The 23,048-nt window shown below is 42.4% G+C and overlaps 1 protein-coding gene across 4 annotated transcripts in view; it reads left to right on the top strand.

Annotated features, from left to right (window-relative positions):
• The first annotated feature begins 749 nt into the window (after positions 1 to 749).
• UBE2F (ubiquitin conjugating enzyme E2 F (putative)) overlaps positions 750 to 23,048 on the top strand; it is a 64,745-nt gene continuing 42,446 nt past the window's right edge. Inside the window, exons 1-6 of one of the 4 annotated variants that reach the window (XM_030454562.1) lie at positions 757 to 872; positions 3,140 to 3,273; positions 7,910 to 7,939; positions 10,256 to 10,321; positions 17,169 to 17,236; positions 18,450 to 18,520. In XM_030454562.1, coding sequence (XP_030310422.1) covers positions 3,156 to 3,273; positions 7,910 to 7,939; positions 10,256 to 10,321; positions 17,169 to 17,236; positions 18,450 to 18,520 — 353 coding nt within the window. In that variant the 5' untranslated portion in view covers positions 757 to 872; positions 3,140 to 3,155. Of the gene's footprint in view, positions 873 to 3,139; positions 3,274 to 7,909; positions 7,940 to 10,255; positions 10,322 to 17,168; positions 17,237 to 18,449; positions 18,521 to 23,048 lie in introns of all 4 variants that reach the window. The other 3 variants (XM_030454560.1, XM_030454563.1, XM_030454561.1) reach the window with 3 other exon arrangements.

Here is a 23,048-nt window from a genome sequence, read left to right as displayed (position 1 = left end):
GTTTAGTAGTTAGCTTATGGTGTTGGTCAGAGGTTGGACTGGATGATCTTGGGGGGTCTCTTCCAACCTAAACATTCTGTCATTCTGTGATCTCCAAGAGCCCTGAGGCCCCAGAGGAAAGTCAGGGCAAAGGAGAAGCTTGTCGGGCTCGGACTGGGTTGGGTTAAGTTAAGATACAGAGCGGAAACCTGACTGCATTCAAGTGCATCCTAGAGTCAGATCCTTACCACGTTACCACCTCGGCAAAGCTGTGCTGTATGTCCCGGTGTTTAGGATGGAGCCGGGATCTCACCGGCTGTCCGCCGAACCTCCCTTGTGCCTGCTCTACAGCTTTGCCTTGGGTCCTTCTCTGGGTGTTTGCTTTGCTCCCCTTACCCATTAAAAAATACCACAAGACAGGACACTCTTTAAGTTATGCCAAACCGCACCTCCCAGCCTGGAGTGGGGCGGAGCGGGACGGGGCGGAGCGGGACGGGGCCCTCCCGGAACCCTCCCGAACCCCGCTCAGCTCAAGGTGCTCACGTTTCCCGCCCCTCCAACTCTCGCGAGATTCCCCGCGCACGGCGGTAAAGTCGCTGCTCCCGCCCCTCCCCGCCCCGCCTCTCCCCGCCTCTCCCCGCCTCTCCCCGCCTCGCCCCGCCTCGCCCCGCCCCGCCTCGCCCCGCCTCGCCCCGCCTCGCCCCGCCTCGCCCCGCCTCGCCCCGCCTCGCCCCGCCTCGCCCCGCCTCGCCCCGCCCCTGGCGCTGTTCAACTTCCGGTGCCGGCGCCGTTCACTTCCGTGGCGGAGGGAGGGAGGGGTGGAGCCGCGGCGCTGTCCCGGGAGCTCCGGGATGGTGTTGGCAGCGGCTGCCGGGCCTTGACGCCGCGCTCGGGTAAGTGCGTCCTTCCCCCGCCCCACTTTGCATCCGGGACTGGGGCTGCCGCGGCTCAGGTGCGGCTTCTTTCCTACTCCTCCCCCCCGTCCCCTCTCCTCCCGGGATGGCCGGGTCTCAGGGCCCCGGCGACCCTGGGGAGGGGGCAGAACCCAACTGGGCCCCCGGGACCACCTTCCTCACGGCAGGGTTGTGCCCCTAACGCAGGGGCCAGGCCACCCTCAGTGACTCTGCGGAGGGCGGAGGGGCTGCGGAGGGGCTTCCCGGTGGTGTGGGCCGGGCAGGGCGGTCCCTCCGCTCTCGGCCCCAAGGCCTCGGCTCTCAGGGTCAGGAGGAGTCCCGGGGCTCCCCTGTCCTGCAGCGAATTGCTTTTATTTCGCCACTGGTCACCCTTAGGTCTACGATTTCCTGTGTTTTTCGAATAAGCAGAGAGGAAACAGGTCTATAAAGGTATTTAGGCGTTTAGTTCCCCTTGTGGTTGATTTCCTCTGGACTTGGGACTTTTTTTTTTTCCCTCTTTCAGAATCCTGCATCACTACTTCCCAGACTCCCCAACTCCCTTCACCCTTTTATTTATTTATTTTAAGCGAGCTATCTTTCTCTTCTCCGAAGAGAAAACGACTGTTTGCTCTGTTTATTAGAGGGAGGAGAAAAAAACCCTAGTAAATGTTTTGGTTGAGCAGCTTTAATTTACCTTTGCCCCGAATTTTCCCTTTTTAAAAAAAAAAAAAATTGGATTTTGGTGTTGCCATACGTGCCTGTGAGCTTCAGAGAACTTGGCCTTCTTGTACATCTTAGAGTTCTACACTGTTAGGTACTACTGTGAAATATATACCTTTTTTGTTTTAAGCCTGGTTATGCACTTATTTGTTATGTTCTTCTCAAGACTCAAGTGTCATGTCAGTTGTTTAATTTCTCCTTCTTGCCCCATCACAGATATTTTGGTTTTGTCAGCCTTCTTACAGCCTTTGGAAGGCAGTATGGTCATACAAACATCATACCTGTCTAGTCTTCTATGCAAACTGGTTCATGTAAAGACACTTTGCTGACTTTCTGCAGGTTTTTCTGCCTTTAGTAATACAAGTTAACCCAGTGAAATAAAGGGTGAACATTTCTCCTGCCATTTTGTGGAGGAGAAGAAGTTCTAGGGGGTATGAATCTTGTCAATATTATGTGGGGTTTGTCCAGACTGTTCAGAGTGAGAAGAACTGAATTAGGAGTAGTGACAAAATGTATTTCATGCCAGTCCGTGACAGACTGGATGGTCTGGTTTTATGACTTTGACATTCTGTCCCCCTTTTGTTGTAATTTATTTAGTGGTGCAGCTCCTATGGTGGAGGACTGGTGCAGCAAAAAATCTCTTAATTTGGGTTACCAAATCTGTAACTCTTCACTGTGGTGAGTTACTGTTGTACAGCTGCAGAGAAACTTCCACTCTGGGCAGTGTAAATTTGTTTGCTTTCCTCTGTCCTGGTAGCTGACTCAAGGCTCACTTCCAACTCTTAGAGAATTGTTTCAGTAACCCCTCTCCTTTTCACTTTTTTTTGTGGTGGCCAGACATAATGTAGCTCTCAATATTGCAGTTCAGGAGTGGATGGGAATGGTCCTAGCAGGTTGTCTGGCAGGGGCATTTCCACAGCAATTTGTTTGAAGGAGCAATGATCAAGCAGTGGCAGAAGATGCAGTGAAATTGGGTTGTAAATGGAGATGAAAGCCTGACATTTCTCCATCACAACTGAACATCCTCTTGGCCTAACATCCTGTAACTCGGGATTCACATCTGCACAGAACTCATTCATAGAATCATAGAATTGGCTGGGTTGGAAGGGACCTCAGAGATCATCAATTCCAGCCCTTGATCCACTACTGCTGCAGTTACCAGACCATGGCACTGAGTGCCACATCCAGTCTCTTTTTAAATATCTCCAGGGATGGAGAATCCACTACTTCCCTGGGCAGCCCATTCCAATGCCTGATCACCCTTTCTGTAAAGAAGTTCTTTCTAATATCCAACCTAAACTTCCCCTGGCACAACTTGAGACCCTGCCCTCTTCAAGTGCTTTAGGCCACCCTCCTCTTCCATCACTGTCATGGTAACTGCATGGAATGGATTCTTTGTTTCACTGTTAAGACAATGATGACACCTGTTAAATAAAGAATTAACCCTACTTGGTTTTGTCCTCCTTCCCCCTCCCTCACCACCCCACTCTCCCCCCCTTCATAGTACTTCAGTTCTGCTAATAGACTTTGTTCTAATTGCTGTCTAGATTGAAAGCAGCAGTAATGCTAACTCTGGCAAGCAAGCTAAAGCGGGATGATGGTGTCAGAGGACCCCGTGCATCCAATCCAGCTGCTGATTCAACTCGGAGGGTGTCTGTTCGAGATAAGTTACTTGTTAAAGGTGAAAGGAATTTATGTTTAAATATTTTGTGAATTACAGTTTGCAAGTGTGGTGCAAATATTCAACATTAAATTGTGCATAAAGTGATTTCCAGAAGTAATTTTTGAATTGCTTGTGATGTACCTCCTTATTTATGCTGTTCAGTGTGTATTGGTGTGCATTGCATCTCCAGCAGGTCTTTGCCTCTGGGACACCTACTTTAGTTTAAGAGTGTGAAACAAAAAGCTTCTTCCTTACTCTGTTTAAAAATTAGTCCATTGTTTGGAACTGTGATTGATTAAAACATTGTCACAGAAAATTATTATCAGTGCCACTGAATATATAAGAGGAGAATATCAGATTTGATTTGATAGAAGTTGGTGTTTTTTGAGCAAAGCTGTAACTGCCTGTGACAGGAAAGAAAAGCCCTAAAAGTAGTATCAGTCTTCTGTAGGTCTCTAATGGCATAGGTCAGAGGCAATAAACTTTAAAAAGCTTAAAGCAATATAGAGAGATGTTTTTCATAGTTCTGGTCCCACTGGAAGTTGAGCATGAAGCAGCAAATAAAAACCCAACACTACTTTGGCAGCAACAAGTGGTCTATTCTGGAAAGGCTACTATGTGCACTAGGTTGTTACTAGCCAGTTCTCTATTGGGAGAGGAAAGCCCTAACTTTTACTTTGTGGCAGTTCTGGGTAAATAAGGTGGTTTGTGAGACAATAATTATGCTATATTTTACTAAAACTGGGGACAACTCTTACTTTTCAATTTTTCAGTAGCACAGACAATCTTTAACAATCCCTAGGTGCTGGCACTTTGCAGTCATTGTGCACTTAAACTCTGGTTGTGCAGCTTGATCTAGTGGCAAGAAATACATGGTTTACATTGATGTATCTGCCAAAATTGATTGATAGTGAACATTTTAATACTGATGTCTAAGCTGTCATGGTCAAGATTCATGCCAGTCAAATGAAACACTTGTTTCCTGGTCTTATTTCAAAGTGACTTGAGACTGACACTGGTGTTTTTGTCTTAATGATATTATCTAATTAGCATTATATCATGGTTTTTGGGTTTTTGGGGTTTTTTTTGTTTTTTGCTTAGGGCAGATCCTGCTGTGTAGCTGCATGCTAGAGCAAGATTCCTCTGCAAATGGTGCTGCCTCAGTGCACTGGGAGGTGCCTTAGCTAGACTATGGGAACATTCTGTTCACAGTTTTCTTTTTTGTTCTAAGGACAAGGAGTTTATCTGATAATCATTTTATCTGATGAGATAAGTCTTTTGAAGAGCTTGCTTTAGCCTTTCAGATTGGAAATTCTGACAGGGAAGGATATCAGGCAGGAGGAATAAGCTCTTTAACCAGGTAACACACTTCAGCTGCAATGTGTGAAATGCCTTAAAAAATGTTAGTGTACCCCAAGAAAGAGCAGTTGTGTTTTTTACTTATATGACTGGAACCTTGCCTAAGTCTGAAGGGGACAAAAATTATGTAAGCTGTAGAGAATTAATATTGACATTGTAATTGCTATGGCCACCATTAGCAAACCAGCACACAGAGCAAGTAGAATCTCATACTGACAAATGTTAAAAGCAGGTCACTGCCAGCATCCTTCTGGCAAGTGTGAGTGTTGGGTCATGATCTGATTGTGTGTGAAAGTTGTATCATGTGGCTCTCCAAAAAGAGCTGTAGGCAAGTGGAAGACCTGTAGGCAAGTGGCTGTCAATCTGGTTAGAATGGTTTCAGGCCTGAGCAGGGATGTAAAAGTAGAAATGGATCACTTTGGTATAACTGCATTGAAAGTGAGGGGAAAAATCTAGTTTATGTGAAAGACTTGTTGGCACATTATCTTAAGCTACACATTAAACAAATGTAGGCCATTCAGTTGCAAATGTTTCTAGAACTTGCTCCAGATATTTAAGCTAGTTCAGCTGAAACAGAATCTACAATATCTACAAGTCTTCTGATGTTGACAGTTTTTTAGGTCATGTTGTCTGGATCTGCAGGAATGAGATTGATAGGGATCAGGAGCAGAGTCCTTGTTAGTAGAAGCTGTTACTGCTCTTTGTTTATGCTGAAGTTACCAAATGAATGACAGAATGGGTGCAGAATGGGTGAAAGGCTCCATCAGGCCAGTCTGTATTAAAAAATCTCTTAGGCAAAAAAAGAAAAGTGCTGGCCATCAGAAAGGAGGAGATGAGAACAAGCTCATGTTGTTCTGTCTTTGTTTTCCTTAGCAGCTGTGCTCAAGTGAGTGCATGTTCAGTTACACCTTTTAGTAGTATTAGGAGTGTTATTCTACTGTTGAAAGCCTCTGAGGAGGAAGAATGAGCTGTGGTCAGGTTAAGTTAGCTCAGTGATAGCTTGGTTTTTCTGTAGCACACCTGGATCCATTTAAGCCTCAAATCAGAAACAATATAGTTTGAGTCAATAAACAGCAGACAACTGCTCTGTGCAGTGTTTTCCAGAGCAGCTTAGACACAGCTTAGAGCTGCTCTGGAAGCTTAGCTAAGGGAGATTTGGGGCACAGAACACTAAATCCTACCTGGCCCTGGGAGCTGGTGATAGTGTATGAATCAAAGACAGATGGCTGGTTTTCTGATACAGTGATGATAATGTGCTGGAAAGATACTCTGCTGATAGTCTAACAAATTCTGCAGACAGATGTTTGCCAGGTTTTCTTGAGGTATTGCCCAGACATAGTGTCTGGCTTTTTTATCTGGAAGTAAATAAAAGACTGCCTTGTTTGTGTTGGTAGAGTCTGTCATAGGAAGATGGTATAGGATGTCTTTGAAGGCAGGTATTGTCACACTGATAACCCTGCAGTCCTCAAATGTATTGCTTACACTGGTAAGTAGATCAAGGCCATTATTATTATGGGGTAGATGGCTGTGACTCCAGACACTCTGAAGTGTAGATGATGCTTACAAACTTCTAAAAATTTGGTGTAGACAAACTACATGTGTCTCCTAACTAATATTAACTAAGTAGAGAAAAAAAGTAGTTTAGGTATGATTTTTAAATATTTGCACCACATAAATGAGGAGAAAAGTTGGCAATTAGTGTTTTGGAATATTTTTACTGAAATTGGCAATATGTGAGCTATCACCAGAGTGTCACCAGGTGCTGTTCTTGGCTTTAGTGATGGGTGGAAGTAAGAGGAGCTAACTAAGAAAAGCTATAAAGATAGATGAATAGTATTAGGAGGCAAGCAGCATTATTCTGCTAGAACTTACACCTAGAAAATTGAGGTTTTGTTAGAATGTCAAGGCATTTAATCTGTAGCATTCTTAAAGATGCACATTAAATTGGGGACCTAAAGAGGAAAGGGAGGCTTTTTGGGCAAAACGAGAGAGGTATTGCTGTGGATAAGTACATGGAATTCACTTGGGGAAAAAAAAAGGCTTTTATTTTCTGTAATTCAAAACAAACTCCAGAGGGAAGCATGTGGTGTCAAGGCTAGTAAACAGAGCACTTCCATTGTTGAAGTGAGGGTGTGGAGCAAGGAGATTATAGTCTGTATGTTGCTGAAGATAACATTTCATGGTGGCTCAAACCATGTGTGTGTTCTTATTTGCATCCTGAAAAATTTTGTAGATAGGGAGAGTTATTGATTGTGAAATAATTTATAAATAGCACTGCTTGCTTGTGTTAGGCTTAGCTTTCCTCTGCTTTTTAAAGTTCCTAACCTGTTTCTGAGGCATCATCGGTCTGCATTCAACTCTTCCAAAGTCTGTGGTGGTTTTTTTAACCTTTTTTTCCTCTTTATAGTTTAGAATAGGATTTAGAACTGTTCCCACAAGTGTTTGTGGGAACAAGAGCAGGACTCTGCAAATATAGCTGCCACTTGGGTGTGCTTCTGCACCACATCTCCCAGGACTTCAAGAACACCAGGCTGGCTGGTAGGGAGCCAGTCTGGGTCTGGGGTGACTGCACCTGAGGTTTTTTGCCTGTGGAAGATCTGGCTTCTGTCTGCACTTCCAGCCTGTCAGACCTTCCCAGGGTGACTTGTCAGCATGGGGGCAGGGCCTTGCAGTGCTGCTGGGTTTGCTGCTTCTTGGCAATCAGCCCTCTTGACTGGGAGAGAGGAATTCCAGTGCTCCACAGTGTCTGCACCTCTGCTAAGCCAGTGCTGAGTGGGCACTAAGTACTGTTTTCCTGTGGAAAATGATGGTGTTTCCAATTAGGTGCTGGAGAGTGGTGGTGCATAGGCAGGCTTGTGTAGATGCAGTCCTGCTTTTCATGGACTGGCACCTTGGTTCTCAAGGTTTTTCTGTTTTGTTTTGCTGGCTGTGGAGTTTTGGCTTTCTGTATTTTAGTGCCCTATGTTGACAGGTTTGGAATCTTGGATAATACCATCTTTAGAACTGCCAGTGCTCTGTGTTTTAGAAGCCCTGGCACTTCAATCTTGGCAGAGCTGAGTGCCCTAATTACAATAACATATATTTGCATTGTATGTAGGACAGATGGATGTTTACAGTAATTAATTGCATAGCTTAAAAAGAGATTTCAAGGTAAACTTCAGGGCAGATATATTGTATTTTTAAGTGAATTTTGGTACAGGTTGGCTTTAATTAGATCTGCCAATTTAGACTTACAGAATGAATTTATGCTTGCATAAATAACAGGTGGCTTTTTTTTTTTTTTGTCTTTCAACAGAGGTTGCAGAACTTGAAGCTAATTTACCTTGTAAGTATAGCATTTAATGGTATGCATTTTAAAGGGAAAAGAACCATTCAACTGAATGCTTTGACTGAAGTATGAACACTAATGATTTTTATTCTTAGCTCTTGAAAAAGCTGGGAAAAATTTGGCCACTCAGGTTTGAACAGGTTTTCTGTGTTGCTCCTTTTTAAGGGGTTTTGCAGAGGTGGATCCCTTCTTAGTGTCTGTTGGAAGTGGTATTGATCATTTGGCTCTAGGATTTGATCGCTGTAAGAGTAGGTAGGAGCTTCCCTCATAAAACACAGAAAAGGAACCTGTAACTGAAGAGTTTTTCCTCAATTCTCATTTTCAAAACAGGAGCAAAAAACTCAAACATATTAAGTCTGCCTAGTGATTTTTTAATTTCACATACTAGCTGTAGCCAGATGTATTTGCTAATAGTGAAAAATAGTGTAATGAAAAATGTTTTTTAAAAAAGTGATCCATATTCCCTAAAAAAAAAACAACTCCACAAGATAGAATGGTTTTAGCTGTTACATGTATGTTATGCTAAAAGCTGAAACTATTAATAGCCACTTTAGTAAATGACTTGTTGCTTCTAAAGTTGAGGATAGTTACAAGTAAAAAGTTTTTTCCTCCTTAGCTTTAGAAATCCTAGTTCTGCAATGGACAGCAAAACATAAAGCCCTTACATAAAGGGGAATAAAGTTTCTGCTGCTCAGTATTTGTTGCTAAGGGTGAGTGCTGTCAGAGAAATGGAATTGTTGCTGAGATCCCTTTCCCTTCAAGTCTCACAATAGCTCAATAAGCTATTGCCTGGTAAGCTCAGAGGTACATTCAGAGCCCATGGATCACTCTCAGTAGCATCTTGTGGTGCACATTCCTCTTTCAGAGTAAACCCAATCCCTGCAGGGAAAGAAGGGGTTGTTACTCTGCTGTGTTCTCACTGCTCTGCCCATATGCTCAGCCTGCAAAGAAAAGCAGTGAATATGCTTTCTGCTCATGCTCTCAGGTAGCTGTGGTGTTTCTAGTCTTTCCCCCTTTAAGCGGAGTATTGACCATATTTTTTTGTCTCCAGGTTAGTGTTCTGAGTGCTGCTTTTGATAAGCATCTTCTGTTTGCTAACGATTCTAAATGCAGAGCAATTGCTCAGGGCTTTTCAGTGTACAGACTGCCTGATGGGAGGGATTACAAGAGAAGGAAAAAAAAGAAACCAGAAACACCAAAAAGGGAAGACAGGAAGAGGCATTATTTGATACTTCCTTTCTGTATGTTCTTTCTCTAAGGCAATTAGAGGCATTTTACAGCATCATTTTAGTTTTTTTTAAACTCTTTTGTGTGGACTTCTCTAAAGGATAACAAACACCTGAGAAAATTGTATAATGGTTTCCAGTTACTACAATACTAGGGTTTGTGTACAGTTCTAGTTATTTTTTTCTAGGCAAAAAGGATCTGTCTAATATAATTTAGCTTCTTGACTACAGAAAAAGAGCAGTCAGTTTGATGTGGGAAGAAGCTAAAGGCTGCTTGGTATGGATCTTTAATTTAATCATCTTCTAATGACAGCTTGACAGCTGTTCTCTCTTGTAGGCAAGAAAGGTCAGTTTTGTGCAAGGGCAGCAACTTATTTTGTCATCAAATGTAGACAAAGGGCTTTTATGGTGTGAACTTGGATCTGTTGAACTGAAACCTCTGACTAGTTTAATCAGATTTATGTTTTATCTTTTTTTCCACACTTGGCCTACCTTCTCATTTTTCACCGTAGTTCATCTAGTCTTGGAATAAAAAGATAACACTTTGGTTTGTAATGAGGCTCCACAACCTTAGCACATAATTGGCTACGGGGAATGGACTTGCTCAATGAGCTAAAGGGAGACTTCACTGCCTTTTAGATGAGGCTTCCAGTAAATACTGTATCTCATTATGCCCTCCAGGCAGACATAAAGCTTTGTTAGCACACAGCTGTGGTGGTGTAACTTCCTGCAGACTGCAGCTCACCATCAGATGTTACACACCTTGCTCTGAAAGAACTTATGAGATGCTCATTTTTTATGCCTTAAGTAGCTCGTAGCTGTGCAGGAGACCAAATCCTTTGGCACGAGACATGTTTTACTGAAAGGAAGTAACTTCCTTTCTCACAGCTCAAAGATGTGAAGTTCCATCACTTCACGTGAACTTATAAAGGTATAGGGAAGAGGAGCTTAGTGAAAGAGGCAATCACTTGACTGAAAAGTAGGGATTAATCAGGGAGTAAATCTGGAGAGCATGGAGGATGATACACTTGCTTTCCCAACAGTGGAGAAACAATTTTCTGATGTAATTTACTCTTTCATTTTGCAGGTACATGTAAAGTGAATTTTGCTGACCCAAACAAGCTTCATTACTTTCAGCTAACTGTAATCCCAGGTAATTTTTAAGCATGTTACTTTTGTTACTGTGTGTTGATGCTTATGAATGTAATTCCAGAAGTTTACCCAGGGACATTGTACCAAAGAAATACTGGTTATAATGCAGTGGTTATTTGATAGAGGCAGTGGAGTAACTGGGGTGGATTTTGGGAACTTGATTCTAGTAAAAAGGCCATCAGAACTGAGCAAGTTTAGGAAATATCCAGGTCTTGTTCGCTCACTTTTTTTTTTCTTTCAGAGAGTTTCAAACCACCTTACTTTATTTGCTGGTAAAAATCTTGGACTTAAGTCTAGAGAAGTTACTCAGTTACAGCCCTGTTGCCTTTTCATTCCTTTCCAATGATTGAGTCTGCAGAGTTGAAAAGGCAGATGTTACTCTATGGAAAACTGCAAATAAATCAAAATTAAATCTGGAAAATAAAATAAAACACATCTTCAAAATTGTGCATGATGCTTAACAAGTAGAAAGCAGGCTCTTATCATTGAACATTCAAGTATGTGAAAATTAAGTTCTTTAGTAATAATAAAACTTAACATCACACTGCAGAGCTTCTGCTGACAAATTGATAGAAACCGAAACCTCATGACTATGTTTTCAGAATACCAGAATGTGGGAAAGCAATCTGCGGAGGCTTAAGGATTCCATGTACGCATCAATATGATTGCAGGAAAATCGTTTATTCGCAACTTGCACTCACTTTATATAGAGAAGCCTTGTTTACACCATCTTATCATGCAGGTGGCTTTGTATTCCAATTACACATACCATTCTCACGGAAAGATTCTTCTCACATAATTATTTTCCTCTTCTGTTGCCAATTAAGTTATCTCTTTCCCAGTAGCTTATTCTCAGGCCTCTAACTAGGCCTCAATAAGTATTAACCCAATGTAGCCTAAGTTGAAGTAAGTCAGGATTGCTCACAACCTGGATATTTCTGAACTGTTTCCCCAACACCAGAATTTCAGAATTTCCTTCCAGGTGGGTTTCTTACTAGCTACCTGAAATTACTTTGTCCTAACCAAAATGGCCATCTATCTTAAAATAGAAAGTTGTGTTTGTTTTATGGATGAGTAGGCATGGAAAATCACTTAAACTTCAGATGCAATTATTTTTGCCACTTTTACCTTTGAGACTCTCCCAACTCTTTCAAGCGGGAGATCTGGCGTGTTACCTACATGGAATTATTTGGCATAGATGTGCAGTGATCATAGAATCATAGAATTGGCTGTGTTGGAAGGGACCTCAGAGATCATCAAGTCCAACCCTTGAACCACCATTGCGGTTGCTAGACCATGGCACTGAGTGCCACATCCAGTCTCTTTTTAAATATCTCCAGGGATGGAGAATCCACTACTTCCCTGGGCAGCCCATTCCAATGTCTGATCACCCTCTCTGTAAAGAAATTCTTTCTAATATCCAACCTAAACCTCCCCCGGCACAATTTAAGACCATGCCCTCTTGTCTTGTTGAAAGTCGTCTGGGAAAAGAGACCAACCCCCACCCGGCTCCAACCTCCTTTCAGGGAGTTGTAGAGAGTGATGAGGTCTCCTCTGAGCCTCCTCTTCTCCAGGCTGAACAGCCCCAGCTCCCTCAGCCCCTCCTCATAGGGTCTGTGCTCGAGTCCCTTCACCAGCCTGGTTGCCCTCCTTTGGACCTGCTCCTGGACCTCAATCTCCTTCCTGAACTGAGGGGCCCAGAACTGGACACAGTACTCGAGGTGTTGCCTCACTAGCGCTAAGTACAGGGGCAAATCTGCCTGCGGCTGGTTGTAGCAGGTGCCTGTTTCCCGCAGGCGCTGGTGTCCGGCAGGATGCGTGCCTGGCTCCCGGGAGTGCTGCACCGCCCCTGCCAGCGCCCGATCCAGGGCGCTGCCCCCGTGCGGCCGCTAGGTGTCGCTGTTGATTGGCCCCGCGCGGCGGCAGTCGCGGTGCGGGCGGCCCGGGGTGTCCCCTGGTCCCGAGGCACCGATGGGACCGCTGGGGAGGTGGGGAGAGCGGGGGGTCCGCACTCTCCTGTAGGATGTGGCATCGGAAGTGAATGTGGGTGCCGTTCTAGAGGCATTGCCTGCTCATCCTGTGCGGGAAATGTGTTCATCATCATCACCTCCCGGGGGAGGTTTAGGTTGGACATTAGAAAGAATTTCTTTACAGAAAGGGTGATCAGGCATTGGAATGGGCTGCCCAGGGAAGTAGTGGATTCTCCATCCCTGGAGATATTTAAAAAGAGACTGGATGTGGCACTCAGTGCCATGGGCTGGTAACTGCAGTGGGAGTGGATCAAGGGTTGGACTTGATGATCTCTGAGGTCCCTTCCAACCCAGCCAGTTCTGTGATTTTATGTGTACCTGGGCAGTGTCAGTCTGCTGGCACCACACCACAGGCCCTGCAGTTTGAATGATGCTGCTTGACTCTATTTCAGAAATCACTTGACTTTCCGAAATCGTGGCCGAGCAACTTAGGGATGTCTTGAATGTGATGTGATGGTATCTTCTTCATACTAATTCTGAGGTGTCTAAATGTATAGTATTTTTTTTTAACTGCTCTGCAGCATGATGTTGCAGTGAGAAGACATTGGTTGAAGACAGTTGAATACAGAGCGTGGTTTTTGTGCTAGCTTTGTTGCTGAAATGGTCTTGGGAATGAGATAATTTTAATATTCTAAATATAGCTGCACAGCTGAAGTCTCTGCAGTTGCAGGCTGATTGAAGTAAACATTTATTTTCAGCTGTGCATAATTAAGGTGCAGAATCTTGTCATCAGCTACAGCTTAACACAGCTCTCTGAAGGCAGAGCATAATGCATACCAAGAAAGTCTTTGTAGCTTTTTGATACCCTTCCTTATTGAGGTTTTGCTTTAGAGTGTGCTAAATCTTACTTTTCTGTGGGGTAGCGGAGAGACAGCTAAGTGACTTTGACAGAATTTTTCTTGCACAAATTGGCTAAAATCTTTACTTGAAGCAACTATTTTTGCAGTGTTTAAACAGTGAATATGAATATTACATGAATAAACAGTGAATATTACATGAATCTTGACAGTCTGGAGGAAGACTCAGTTTTCTTCCTCCTGCATGGAAGTGCTTTATGCATTGAGGTGCTGTGTGACTTCTGGAAATCCTGCTTGTACATGTAGCTCTTAAGGCTTCTTGCAAAGGCAAACTTGAAATATAAAAAGAGAAGTTGCAATGCAAGACAGTGATGAGTGTTCATTTTCCATGAGGGACACTCAATTATGGAAATATGTGGAAGTGACCTGCGGTGTGAGGTATAATGTCTGAAGTGTTCTAATTCTTCTAGAGTTTTCTCAGGCTTACAAAGAACACAGTAAGAAAAGCTGAATTAATACACAAGGAATCTTACAGCCTCTGGAGGTGTTAATATGTATTTAGAAAGTGCCTGAGCTAACCTAAAACATGTTTTTGCCATGATAAAGTGTTCTTTCAGAGTCTGGTCCCTCCACTTTCCTGCTGACACTGGTGATAATATTGCACCCCTGCACATCAGTTCATCTCAGTAATCCTGTAGGCAGCTGTGCACTCCTCTAGCAGAGATGGTTTTATAGAGGCAGAGAGGCTTAGCTGGTCTTGTCCTCTCCAGATGAACTGACCTTGGCTGATTTCTGTCATGCACATCGACTCTGGGAGTTTTTTTCCATATCTGGGAGGAAGTGGAGTTGTCCTGAGCTAGGGTCTGTGTGGTGGGGAAGAGCAGGGAAAATGGAGAACAACTTAAGCTTTTTTCTCCATGGCATCAATTTAACAAGATGACAGTCAAGGACCTACCTACATTAGGTCCTGCTGCAGATGCTGTAAGCCTGGTGCTTACAGTCTGCAGAGAGACATGAAGAATGGCTTTTCTCTTGCTGCTTGACTACCAGGAATCTGAGTCTTCTGGTCATCTTTCTTCCTTGGAGGCCATTCTTGAATGTTTCTTTGGGACAAAGGATAGAGGGAGATTAAATCTGATTTTTTTTTTTTTTTTTTAACTTAAAACATATATACATACTTCTGTCAACAGGTATCTATTTCACCTTAGCAAGAGTGGAATACAAGAGCTGCTATGTTCTTTGCTCCAAGTCCACATAATAAAGGAACTATTGAAATATAAGTAAAGTTAAGGAAATTTGAAAATTAAGGGAAACGATTTTCTGTTGGTTTCATCTCCTGAGCAAGCTTAACAGTGGTGTTTCTGTTTTTTACCTTGCTGGACAACACATGTGGAAACGTGTGCGTTTCATGGGTTTGTGTGTGTTGAGAAGTGATAGCTTGGGAAGTGTTAGGCAAAGGGGAGTAAGGGAGGCTCATGGAAGATGTTGGTGTACACAGTTTGCACTATAATTAACACTAAATTCCTGTATGGTGTTACTTATTTGTATTAGTATGAACACTAAAGACCTGAGATTAACTGTGCTTTTTTCAAGGAATGGCATACTTGGAAATAATGAGGATTCATGACACTTGGTTAAAAATCTATTACAATGAGCTAAGTGGTAGAACAAGTACAGTTAGCTGTGTACTGTAGGGTGTCTTGGGGGTGCTTGAGCTGTTTTAACCTCCAGGGGCATATTGGACCATTTCTCTGATAATTCATTCCTGGAATAGTCCAGTGTCTCACTTTGAATGCTTTGCACGCTTGACAGGGAGCAGTGTTATCAAAAGGATATCAGCATAACTCTTTACATCATGTTCTTTAGAAATGCCTTGCTTTACTGATTAGGTATCTCAGCATACTTGAAAGCAAAACATAAATGCTTTTGTCTTGCTTTCTTTTTTTCTTTTTCCCCACAGGAATCAGTGCATGTGCATTTATTTTCTGGTGAAGCATAGTGGCATAGTTTAAGTCTGAAGAGAGACTTGTATCTGATAACAGGGTGATACTGTCTCTTCTTCAGTGAGGCAGCTGATAAAAGATAAGGGGAGAAGGGTAGGAGCTGACTGCTCTCTTGTCATCGTGGCACCTACCAGCTTGTGCGTAGTGAGACTATTACATGGAATGAAACCTGTGCAGGTGAATGTGGTGCATGGGTTGGCAGGACAAAATAGGAGGCTGCTTCACATCTGTGTAGGCACTGGAAAGGCAACATGTCCAGAAGACACCATCCTGGAAGAGGATTTGGATGAGACATAGAGGATCTAAATTTTTTTTTGTATGTGTGTTATGGAACAAGCAAGATGATAAAACTTTAAAAATATGTATTGCTGTACAGAGCTTTCCTTTGAAATGTTTGTTTTAAAAATAATACAAAAAAGTGATGTTGCACTACAATAACCAGCCTTCCTGACCTTTAAACCTTCCCCATGGTTGTACTGGGTGATAGAGAGCTTGAGTACTCAAGGTGGTTTGCCTCTGAGCATTCCTCAGGAGCCCCAGACACCCAGTGTGCACTGTCTGTTTCCTTTTGCTAATGAAAAACACTTAATGGCAATGTCAGACAGATGCATTTCAGGTCTCTTGTAAGCCTTTCACCTACCAAGCACAGCAGGCTGCCTGTAGTCATATGTCTGGTTAAATGCAGCTAGATATTTTCAGATTTCATATCTTGAAATTTTGCTATTTTAATAATTCAGTTGACAGAGGGAGGCAGGTTTTCCTAACTGATATATTAAGATAACTACAATAAAAGAGAAACTTGCTCATATTGTTGTCATGGTTTAATACTGGGCTGGCAGTTAACTGTATGACAGATGTTCTCTATTAATCCCCCTCCGCGATAAAGAAGAGAGAGAGAATAAAGCTGTGTAGTTTTGCTTCCAGTTTGTCTCTCACCCTTAATGAAACAGTACTGATTTAAAAGGAAAAATTATTAAATATATACAGATATATAGACAAATGATACCACGTTCCTGCTCCCTTTCTCCCAGTAACTCTTATGTCACCACCGAAGCTGCAGGGCAGCCCTGGGAAAGTCCAAGCTGGACTCTTGAGGTCAGCAGCAGTAGGGAGCTGGAGGCAGGATCACACAGATTCAGGCTGGCAGATGAAGGGATTGAATCCTCCCAGGATGCTGAAACAAATAGGAACAGGCAAAGGATGAAGAGAAGGGTGAAGGGACTTGACCTTCATTATCCCTCAAATTTATACTGAATGTGATGTGTATGGGATGGAATACTCTGGTCGGTTTTTGTCATCTGTCTTGTCCACTCCTCCCTAAAGGAGGGGTGGAGGTGTGACCCCTTTACTCCCTTTCTCTTTCTAGAGCACAAAATGTTCCTCAGAACTGAGCAGTGGCCTTGGTTCTGCGTAGCATTCTCTGGCTGTAACTATAAACATGGAGTGTTATCAGTCCTAGAAGCAGACACTCAGTAAGAAACTTGCTGTTAATTTCAGCAAGTACAGCTACTTACGAGAGATATAGCTTAAAGCAAAATTGCAAGGCAGAAAATGAGCTCTATCCTGGCCCAAACCAGTACAATTGTATACTCTGAGGCATATACTTGCAGTCAAATATTGTACCCAGCTCACTCCAAGGGGCTGTGTTTTGGTACTGTATGCCATGTGGCTGATGTGTGGCAGAATTTTCATACAGGCATGAGAAAGTACATCAAAGGCTTCTCTGGCTTGGTATTCCCTGGTACTCTGATCTGGAAGGTGGTTTTTTCAGGATCGTTCTGGGACTGTTGACTGTTCTGACTTAAATTTCTGCTGTAAGGGTGTTGGGAGTGACACAAGATACGACATTGACACTCTTGTTGGACTACCATAGAGCTAGTGGTATGGTGTGCCTAAGTTAAATACTTGAAGATAACTCTGTGACGTTATTTTATTTTGATTATGACAGGTATTTTGTACTACTTGGCATCCATTATTTTCTCTTATTTAACCTATTTTTGTTGGTTTTTCTTTGCTAGATGAAGGTTACTACCAGGGTGGAAAGTTTCAGTTTGAAATTGAAGTTCCTGAAGCTTACAATATGGTGGTGAGTATTTGTCATTAACCTAGTAGTTGTCCCTTCAGATTTCTTTTCCAGGTAAGAGGACTTCATAGGAAACTTGGCATTGACACTAAGAAAATATATTCAGTCTGTAATAAAAGTACCATGGGATTGTAGAAAAAAATTGTCTGGAAGAAACATCTGCACTGTAAATTGCAGATTATTGTGGTGATAGGTCCTTTTTCTTCTAGTGTTGGAAAGGTGTGTTAGTGGTAGTTTGGTACCCTGTGATGAGACAAAACACATCATGCTGCTGTGCAAATGCAATAGTTGGAGGTGTTTTTGTTGACTGAAGCAGTGGAGAAAAAGTTTCATGTCTATAATACGTGATTTAATTGAAAATTTGAAAGGTCCTGATCTGTGCTGATGCATTCCAATTACACTTACTATGATATCATATGCTTGATTGAGCTCTGCAAATTGTAGTTTGGAGAGCATGTATTGAGCAGCATGCTGTTGTTAAACTACCAGAATTTATATGACTGCTCTTTATTTACTTTACAAAACTAGAGCAGATGATAATATTTTTCAAAACCCACTATGGTATTTGGAAATCTGATTAAATTGCCTGAAGTTTGGTGGCTTTTTAGTGTCTCATGCCTTCTTGATGCTGCTTTTGATATATCATCTTCACAGAATAGTTCCAGTGGGAAAAGACCTTTAAGGTCATCAAGTTAACCATTAACCCAACTCTACCAAGTCCTGGGCTAAACCGTATTCCTAAGCACCAAATCATCAGTCTTCTAAATGCCACCTCCCTGGATAGCCTGAATCAATTGTGGGCAGGAAAGTGTGGTTTAAAAGTTACTCTTTTGGAGTACTACTGGAGTACTACTACTACTTTTGTACTACTCTTAATGCAGTTAGCATTGCATCCTCTGTGGGTTTTTAATGAACCTCCTGTCTTGAATATGCTTTGGGTGAAAATATTTAGTAGCTTTCTGTTTTGAATTGCCTTACTGGTTAGGTGTTAAGAACCTGAGTGACATGGAATATTTTATTTCCCCCAAAGGAGATAGAAGTCAATAAATACCATCCCAGCTTTTGGCAGGAGCTGAGAAGTGAAAAGGGTAGAGAAAGCTGGTGTAGGTTTTTTTTATCAGTGTCTTTAACATACAAAACTAGGTTATGTTGCTTTTAACAGTGATACAGTTTTATATTAAAGGATAACATTTTAAGTTGTTTTTTCTTTTTTCAGCCTCCAAAGGTAAAATGCTTGACAAGAATCTGGCATCCAAACATCACAGAGATGGGAGAAATCTGCCTAAGGTAGCAACAGCACTCAGGTTTATTTAACCTGAGAGTTTTTTCTTTGTGATAAAGCATTGTATATAATTCTCATGCCAGTATTTTTTCAACAGATTCTACAAATCAGTGGCACGTGACCCTTAGGAGTTCAGAAATTTGCTGAAAGTATTGTTCTTGCTGTGTTTTAGGCACCATTCAGAGCCTGACTCTTAAGCTTAAGACTTAGTTTTGTTCTACTTAGGGTAAAAATGTCAGCTCCAAAATAAACAAAACTTAGTTGTTTTTTTTCTCTCTCCATAAATTAATAGTTCTCAGGCTTAAGACTGGTTTAATACCCAAGTGTGTTAAGTGCTTGAAAACCATTTATATTTCAAAAAGGAAGGTAAAAGTGTTCCTTAAATTTTGACACTAGCTATTCTGTATTTGTCATTGGTTTATTTTAATATTTGATTGCTCCTAAAAGACACATATGCCAGTTAAAATGGACTCGAGGGAGTCCAAGTCAAGATACAGGGCCCAAAGGCTTTGCCAAAGTGAGAGCCTTATGTTGCTGGATGGTTTTGTTTGATAGTAAATGTTTCCTCTTCAAAATTAGTTTCTGGAATTTTGTAGCTTCAGTGTTTCATCTTGAGGACCTAATGGTGAAATTGGCCAGAAACCAAACATAAACAAAAGTGAGAAGCATGACTGTAATTTTTCAAGTTAATGGGGCATGAAAGAAAGTAGATGAAGCAGAAGCAATGAATATAAGTGAGATTAAAAACTGTTTTGAAAATCCTGAATGGCTGGCAACATGTAGAAAACTGGTTCTTTGAAAAAAAAGCAACATTTCCCTCCAGATTTAGAAAGAATTTTAATGCTGTGTTCAAGGTCCTGGTGAAAATGAAGTTTTCACATGATAATCTGTTGCACTTCATGGGCATGTCAGTCAGTGCTTTTAGCAGCTCTGTGCTTCTGAGCAGCTGATAGAGATCAGGAGGCTGCACTGAAAATACCAGCTTTGATTGTCAGATACATTTATTTATTCAAACTTTGAAATGTCTTTATTGTTCAGATGGAAAAACTAAAATAATTCTGATTTCTTATGCTTATTATAATGGAGAACTCATTTTATGTAGCCACTTATAAGTAGTGAGCTTACATCCAATCAGTTCAACTCAGTGAAGGGGTGCATCTGCCCAAGCCAGGGACTGACAGCTTTTCCAGGAAGATGCTGTGGGAGACTGTGTCAAAAGCTTTGCTGAAGTCGAGGCAGATGACATCCACAGCCTTCCCCTCATCCCCTAGGAGGTTCACCCAGTCATATCCCTATGACTATGGGATTGGTCAGGCAAGACCTTTCTTTCCTAAACCCATGTTGGCTGGGCCTGTTGCCCTGGTTGTCTTGTACATGCCACTTGATGGCACTCAGGGTCATCTGCTCCATAACCTTGCCAGGCACTGTGGTCAGGCTGACAGGCCTGTAGTTCCCCAGATCCTCCTTTTGGCCCTCCTTGTGGATGAGTGTCACATTGGCCAACCTCCAGTCACCTGGGACCTCCCTGTTTAGCCAGGACTGGTGAGAAATGATGGAGAGTGGCTTAGTCACTTCTTCTGCCATATTTCTCAGCACTATAGGATGAGACCCATCTGGCACCATAGACTTGTTGGGATCTAAGTGGCACTGCAGGTCACTACCTCCTCCTGGATTACAGGAGGGGTATTTTGCTCCCCATCCCTGTCTGCCAGCTCAGGAGCTCAGTTGTCCTGAGGCTAGCCAGGCTTTTTGTTAAAGACTGAGGCAGAGAAGGTGCTAAGTACCTCAGCCTTTTCCTTGTCTTAACGTATTCTCCCCCTCATCCAATAGGGAATGGAGATTTTCCCTGACCCTCTTTTTGTTATTAATGAATTTATAACATTTTTATTATCCTTAACAGATATGGCCAGGTTAAATTCTAACTGAGCTTTTGCATCTCTAATTCTCTTTCTACATGACCTTACAATATCCTTAACCATTTCCTGGTTCACCTGCCCCTTTTTCCAGACTTGATACTCTTGTTTTATTTGAGTTCATGAAAAAGCTCCTCTGCTCAAGCAGGCTGGTTTTCTCCTCTGGCTTATTTTTTGGCACATGGGGACAGCCTTCATCATTCCACCTTCATCATTTCATTCTTAGAGTAATCTCAACCTTCCTGCACCCCTTTGTTTTTGAGGGCTACTTCCCAAGTGACTGTCTGAACCAGCATCCTGAATACACCAAAGTCAGCCCTCTGAAAGTCCAAGGCAGAGGTTTTGGTGACAACCCTCCGAACTTCACCATGTATTGAAAATTCTGTCATGTCACAGTCGCTGTGCCTGAGAAGCACCAAACACCACATCTTCCAGCAGCCCTTCTCTGTAGGTCTAGCAGGGCACTACCCCTGGTAGGCTCATTTCAGAAACTTCCTGGACTGCCCCCTTTCTGCTGTGTTGTACTTCCAGCAGACATCTGCTGAGTTGAAGTCTCCCACAAGAACAAGGGCCAGTGAACATGAGACATCTGAGTCACATTTTCATCTTGGAAAAATGTCTGCACAGTGTCTTTATCCTGGGCAGGTGGTCTGTAGCAGACTCCCACTATATCTGCCTCACTGGCCTTCCCTTTTATCCTTACCCATAAACATTGCACCTTGGTGTGCCTAACATTGTGTTCTAGGCAGTCAAAACACTCGTTAACATATAGCAGTACCCCACCACCCCTCTCTCCTCCAGTCTGTAGAGTGGTCTCCAGAGTGGTTGTGCTGGTAGAGATGAGTTGAGCAGGGAGGTGGATGAGAGAGTAACGTGTTCCTGCCAGTGGAGGGTTTCTGAAGTGGATTTAATGCTTTTTCATTCAAACTTACCTTGATTTATATTTTCTTTTGGCAAAATGAAGGCTGAAGCTGTAAGTCATGTTAGCTGGAGTTTCAGAACTATTTCAGTAGATGTTTTTGCAAAGTTTCTTCAGTACGCATATTTAAAAAGAAAAAATCCTCAAAGCTTTTTTCTATACAGGAATTATTTCTAGAATGAGAATATTTGTGGAAATGAAAGCTGAATAGCTGGTTGGTTACATCAGTGGCTATTTTGGTTACTATAAGTTCAAAAATAGTAGTTGTACAGTCTTCCCATAGGAACTCTGATACAAGAATTTAAAACATATTCTGGGAAGTTTCCTTGGATACAAACACCAAACATTGAGGTGCAGTTACCAGTTGAGGTCAGGCTTGGCTTTTCTCAGATCCTGCTATAGCTGTAGACAAAGCAAACATAATTGGTGTTTTCTGCCCTTCCCTGTTGCTGATGAAGTTCCCTGCCTGACAGACTCCTGCTCATACCACAGCACTTGCCCTGCTGTTAGCCCAGCTGCTTCATCAGTGCACTTGCTCATCACCTTCAGTAACTGGACAAACCTCAGCAATTGCACTGTTGGTTCACCCTCTCTTTTCTTTTGCAAATCTGTTCTCAGACATCGAAAGGGAAACTTATGTATGGCTATTGAATGTAAGTAATAACAGATGGGTTTTCTGGTACTCCTGTATGAGGCAGTCAAGTCCTGACACTTCAGCATAGTTGCTTCAAGTAAACAGATTTTTCTGTCCCTCAGGTGTCCTGAAATCCTTGTAGTGCAGGTGGCTTTTGTGGAGTGTCTGGTAGGTCATTGCAGGCAGCTTCTTGAAGCAGTAACTAGGTGAGGAAAAACTGCTGGTTGTACCATTCCTGAACTTCCTAGTGGCCCAGCTCCACTATGACAGCAGGACCTGTGGGTGAGAGATCTTTGTACAGAAGCTGTATGTGGATGCTTGTTCCTCCACTAAACTAGCATATTATATATTTAGTGTATTTCTGCTCCATTTAGGTGTTCATTCTGCTGTGTGTATGGTGCTCTGAGAGCAGACCACCAAATGTTGCAATGCTGTATCTAGGTGCTCCAAAATGCTGTATCTAGGTCATATCTGTGGAGAATGCCGGATGGAGTTTCTCTAGACATCCTGTGCTGCAAAGAAGTTTTAATTAGGGGCCTAATGATCATTCCCAATCTGTAGGAAGAAAGAAGATGCTGTTTTAAAAATGAATTGCATCAGCAAATGAGAAAGATGAGACAAAGGTACATTTCAAAAAAGAATCTTCAATGCTTCTCTGCCAAATTCTGGCTGCTGGTGTCCCCAGTTGGAAATGTGCTGAGAGCTCTGGGCCTTTGGGAAGCTGGAAGGGTGTTAATGAGGCTTGGCTGATACGCTCAGGCACTTTGAGCTCTATCAGTGGAAATTTTATGCTTTTATTGTGTGTTAACTTCATCTGCAGTCTCAAGTTCACAGTGAGATATACAAAGAGGCAAAGGGGGGAGTTCTGTAGCATATTTTTATGAGGAACAGACAGAAAGCAAGCTAAAAAGCCTGTTATTTTCTCAAACCTGAATATCCTGGCTCTTGCATGTTCAACATTTTTTATTTTACTTCTACTTTTGCAATAGGAAAAAGATCAAATCTACAAGATGCTATTTTTAATATTCTTGAAATTAGTTTTGAGCTGCACTAATGGTAATGGCATA

Source organism: Calypte anna, chromosome 7 (assembly GCF_003957555.1).
Source record: "Calypte anna isolate BGI_N300 chromosome 7, bCalAnn1_v1.p, whole genome shotgun sequence".
Classification (NCBI taxonomy): Eukaryota; Metazoa; Chordata; class Aves; order Apodiformes; family Trochilidae; genus Calypte; species Calypte anna.
This window is presented reverse-complemented; position numbering and strand designations above follow the sequence as displayed.